The sequence below is a fragment of the Austrofundulus limnaeus genome, unplaced genomic scaffold, assembly GCF_001266775.1.
Source record: "Austrofundulus limnaeus strain Quisiro unplaced genomic scaffold, Austrofundulus_limnaeus-1.0 Scaffold2024, whole genome shotgun sequence".
In the NCBI taxonomy this organism is placed as follows: domain Eukaryota; kingdom Metazoa; phylum Chordata; class Actinopteri; order Cyprinodontiformes; family Rivulidae; genus Austrofundulus; species Austrofundulus limnaeus.
The window spans coordinates 1-4,600 of record NW_013954426.1 but is presented as its reverse complement, the minus strand read 5'-3'; the positions used below and the strand labels follow the sequence as shown (position 1 = coordinate 4,600).

General features: G+C 37.5%; 1 protein-coding gene across 1 annotated transcript in view; it reads left to right on the top strand.

The window, feature by feature from the left end:
• The window catches only part of LOC106536909 (pro-neuregulin-3, membrane-bound isoform), a gene marked incomplete at its 3' end in the record, with an annotated part of 13,442 nt that extends 9,259 nt beyond the window's left edge, over positions 1-4,183 (top strand). Inside the window, 1 exon segment of the mRNA XM_014034251.1 lies at positions 4,054-4,183. Coding sequence (XP_013889705.1) covers positions 4,054-4,183 — 130 coding nt within the window.
• Between the last annotated feature and the right edge of the window lie 417 nt (positions 4,184-4,600).

Genomic DNA, 4,600 nt, shown 5'->3' with positions numbered 1-4,600 from the left:
TGTACCAGGAATGTACTAGGTATGTACTAGGTATGTGCTAGGTATGTGCTGAGTATGTACTAGGTATGTACTAGGAATGTACTAGGTATGTACTAGGAATGTACTAGGTATGTAGCAGGAATGTACTAGGTATGTAGCAGGAATGCACTAGGTATGTACCAGGAATGTACTAGGTATGTGCTAGGCATGTACCAGGAATGTACTAGGTATGTACCAGGAATGTACTAGGTATGTACTAGGTATGTGCTAGGTATGTGCAGAGTATATACTAGGTATGTACTAGGAATGTACTAGGTATGTACCAGGAATGTACTAGGTATGTACCAGGAATGTACTAGGCATGTACCAGGAATATACTAGGTATGTACCAGGAATGTACTAGGTATGTACTAGGTATGTGCTAGGTATGTGCTGAGTATGTACTAGGTATGTACTAGGAATGTACTAGGTATGTACTAGGAATGTACTAGGTATGTACTAGGAATGTACTAGGTATGTAGCAGGAATGTACTAGGTATGTAGCAGGAATGTACTAGGTATGTGTTAGGTATGTACCAGGAATGTACCATGTATGTACTAGGTACACATATGGTACATTCCTGGTACATACATGATGTACTAGGTATGTACCAGGAATGTCGAAGGCTGTTGTAAAGATCTTTCATTTATTTTAACCTTCTTCATAAGTTTGTTTAGGGACTTACTGATACGTATTTGTCCTAACTAGGTACATTTTGGATTCTTACCTGGTACAGATCATGTTTGTACCTTCAACTTACTGAATACTTACTATGTACACATCTGGTAACATATCAGGTCAGTACTGGATATGTCATCTGATACCTACCTGTTGCGTATCGTATACTTACCTGGTAAACTGGCTACCAAAATGTGTTTTCATGTGATGTTCAACACTTCTTACAACTTCAATAAAAACAAGTGATTGTTTAAAATACAGAAAAGTTTTTTTTAACAGTTATGTTGTTGAAATATCACCTGCTGCCATCCTCTTCAGCTCTATTTTGAATAAAGCCTGTCAGCAGGTGATTACAGAGCAGCTGTGGACCACCAGTGGGTACCATGACCCACAGTTGGTCAAAAACACTCCTTCTACTGGTTATAAAAAGATGTGAGGTCAAAGTGAAACACCTTTCCTCCCTCTGCTTATAACACTGTTTATTTCTTGATTGCAAAGCCTTCAGCTCATTCTGATGTATCCTCCTCACACCATTAAAAACAGCCCCATACACTAATCAGTACACTTGTGGAAATAACTGCATCCTGTGAGTGAAACTGATTTTTAATCACTGAAGCATAGCGTTCTGCCTCATCACTGCTCGCTAAGCCACTTTCCAAAAAAACCAAGCTGAGATTGTGTTAATGAGAAGTCATAGCAGAATCATCGTTCATTTACAATCGAAAAGGAAGCAGTCAGCAGTCAGCAGTCTGGTAATAAAAACATCATCTGTGCTGAAAATCACATATTCTCATGTTTTCGTGACGTGACCGACTCTCCCACTTTGACAGCTCTGCTGACAGATGACTCAAATGACAACTTTTTGATGTGAAATATAATGTGCCTCTGAAGACAAAAACATTAATTTGGTCTGTGTTTGTTAGGAAAATATCTAATCCAGCCACTGGATGTACATCTTTAACTGACGAACTTTGGGAGTCAATCCATTTCAAGATGGCCGCCAGTGTTTGTGGATGTTAAGCTGAAAAAAAAGGATTTTTTTGTGTAGTAACAATTATTTAATTTTTCTTTTAAATTTTACAAACAAAATATCAAAATCTCTAAACTACTAGAATTTACTAAATAAACAATACACATTATATTGTATATCAATATTACTGTACAAAAAAGTAAATGCTAATATTATTTTAGCAGTAATATTGAAGTGTTTTTTCTGGACAGCACATAAACATGAATATATGAAGTAACTTCTACTCTTCTGGACTAAAACTGAGGGTGCATGCACATACAAAGGCTGCTGCTCCTCATTCCCTTGCTTCACTTTTCAAGGAGAGGACAAGACATGGTGGAAATAAAACATAAGTTGTCTGCTTTCTTTTGCTTGAATACATTTGTTGGTGTGCAATAGTTTGATGACATAATGTAGGTGATATTTAGTTGTCAGGGAACAGGGAATGCATATTGTAGCATTCTGCTGTGTTTGGCTGTTTGTCATGTGACTGCAGTGGAGGATTGTGGGTAGGATTCATGTTTGTTGTTGTTAAATCATTTTAGGGAATTGGTTAACATTGTTCTTTCAGCAATTAGTCTGTTGTGTTACTGTAATTTGTGTGTTCATCAACTAAAAGTGAGAGTGGTAGGCCTAGTCATTAATAAGACCTGTGAGTTTCACTTTGTCTGTGTTGTTCATGAAGAAGAATCCAATAAAGGTTCTTCAAAACTGCCACCTGGTGGTGATGTCTTGAACTACAACAAGAGCTACACCTCTCTCTGTAGCTGTGAGGTGTCATGATACAATATTGTGCTTGATGCATGTGTGCTGTTATAAATAACTTGGAACGATTAACTAGAAAAAATCCTGTAAACAATTTGCACTAATGTTTAAGTAAATTTAAATGCTACAAATTCATGTAATATTTACTCATCATTATCTAGTAAAAGTTATTAAGAATATAGTTAAAGATTGTGAATAAATCAGGTAAATTTTACTTAATTTGATCAAGTAAATATTACAAGATTTACTCGAGCAAATTAAGTAAAATTTACTTGATTTATTCCCAGCTGTTCCCAGCTTTTATGATGCAAAAACAGCAACACAGAGAAAAAAAGGAGAGACACACATCCATCTTGCTATCCTTTTGAGGACTTCACACACACACAGCGCTCACAGCTTCTCTGCCTCATTCTGCTGCTCCCGTTTTTAACACCAGGCAAAAAATGCATTTAAAACAGCTGATGTTAACTTTAGATCACAGTTTGAAACCCTCCAGCATTTTTAAAAAGAAAAACAACACGGACACGCTGATTACAGTGCGGGGAGAAAGTGAAAGTAAAACATGGTGCTGAGCACCCTTTGGTAAAGAAACTTAAACACAGCTTTTCTCTCTCCCCTCATATTCTGACACAGAGGGTAGAAACAGCTAAATTAGACAGTTAAAACACATTTACAGTTCATAACTCACCCTTGTTGTTGTAACATTCATCCTGTGTTGTCCGCGAGCACTTTCCGGCCTGCTGTGGGTCCATTTCCTTGAAAAATGAAACTTAACCAGGCACTTTAAAGAAGCTCTGCTCTGACACTGGTAGTCTATGTAGATAATAATGTAGGTTTACACACCCCAGAACTGAACATTTTGACTTCTGAACTTGCATATTTGGCATGACGCTATGGACTACAAAACCACACAGCGAGGAAAAAATGGTGGACTATGAAATCCAGTTGTCCGGAAATACATTACCATAAATGGTAGTTCTGAAGAAAAAAATGTGACAAAATAAACAATGACACGAAATAAGTAACAGCAGTTTTTGAACAAACTGAAAAATTTGACTCATAAAAAATATAAAAAATATATCTTTGCAGTAACTGGACAGCATAAATTAAACGTTTCTATACTCCTAGACACTATAATTGCACAAAAATAGTTTATAAATGCAAATAAAGTGCATTTAGCATGGTATGTCTCCTTTAAATCAAAACATTGATGGGATTAGAGGTGGTGGGTGGTCTGCAGTCCTTCACAGATTGAAGGTTTTTTGTTTGTTTGAATTATTCCTTTTAATTCTGACTCTATACATTAATATGCAGATTATCTGAGTCTGCCATGCATATTGTGATAAATGAGTGGGAGACGCCACATGAACAGCTCCATGCTGAGCTCAGATATTGGCCAAAGCAGGGCAGATGAATACTCCATGATGCTGTGGAGTCCACACAAACAACATGCTAATAAATCTTCTCAGACATGTTTGGTGCCTTTATCAGATTTAATCCCAGTCTGATCTGTAGGGATGTGCATCGTCTTTAAAGTGTGTTCTCGGCTGATTGTAACCCACTCTGTTCTGTTTGATTGCAGCGTCTCCGACCGTCCCTCCTCTGCACTCGGAGCATTTCAAACCCTGCCATGAGAAGGACTTGGCCTACTGCCTGAATGGTGGAGAATGTTTTGTCATCGAGACCCTCAGCGGACCTCACAAGCACTGCAAGTAAGTCCAGGCTGAACCAAAACGTTCAGCTACTTTCTTTTTCTTCTGCTCAGGTTTTCTGGATTTCTAAGCTGTGTTTGCTTTTCTTATGGCTGCTTTTGGTGAAACGTTGCTTTGGATTAGAAACTTGTTGAGGTTTTAAAGCTTGGTTTATGTTATGTGTGACAGCATGTGGACGATGACCTGTGAATAGATGGAGCTGCCATTTCTACTGTGGAATTCTGCAAACACCTGCTGTTACTTCACATACTCTCTGTTTAATGTTTACTTGCATTTTCTCATGTGTGCAAACTTATGGAAAGCCATTAGTGACAAAGTGTTGTAAATATGCATCACATTTATATGAGTAAATCATGTACATCATGGTAAAAACAGCTAAAGTACATGTTGTTCAGGTGTTATTTATGGGTTAAAATC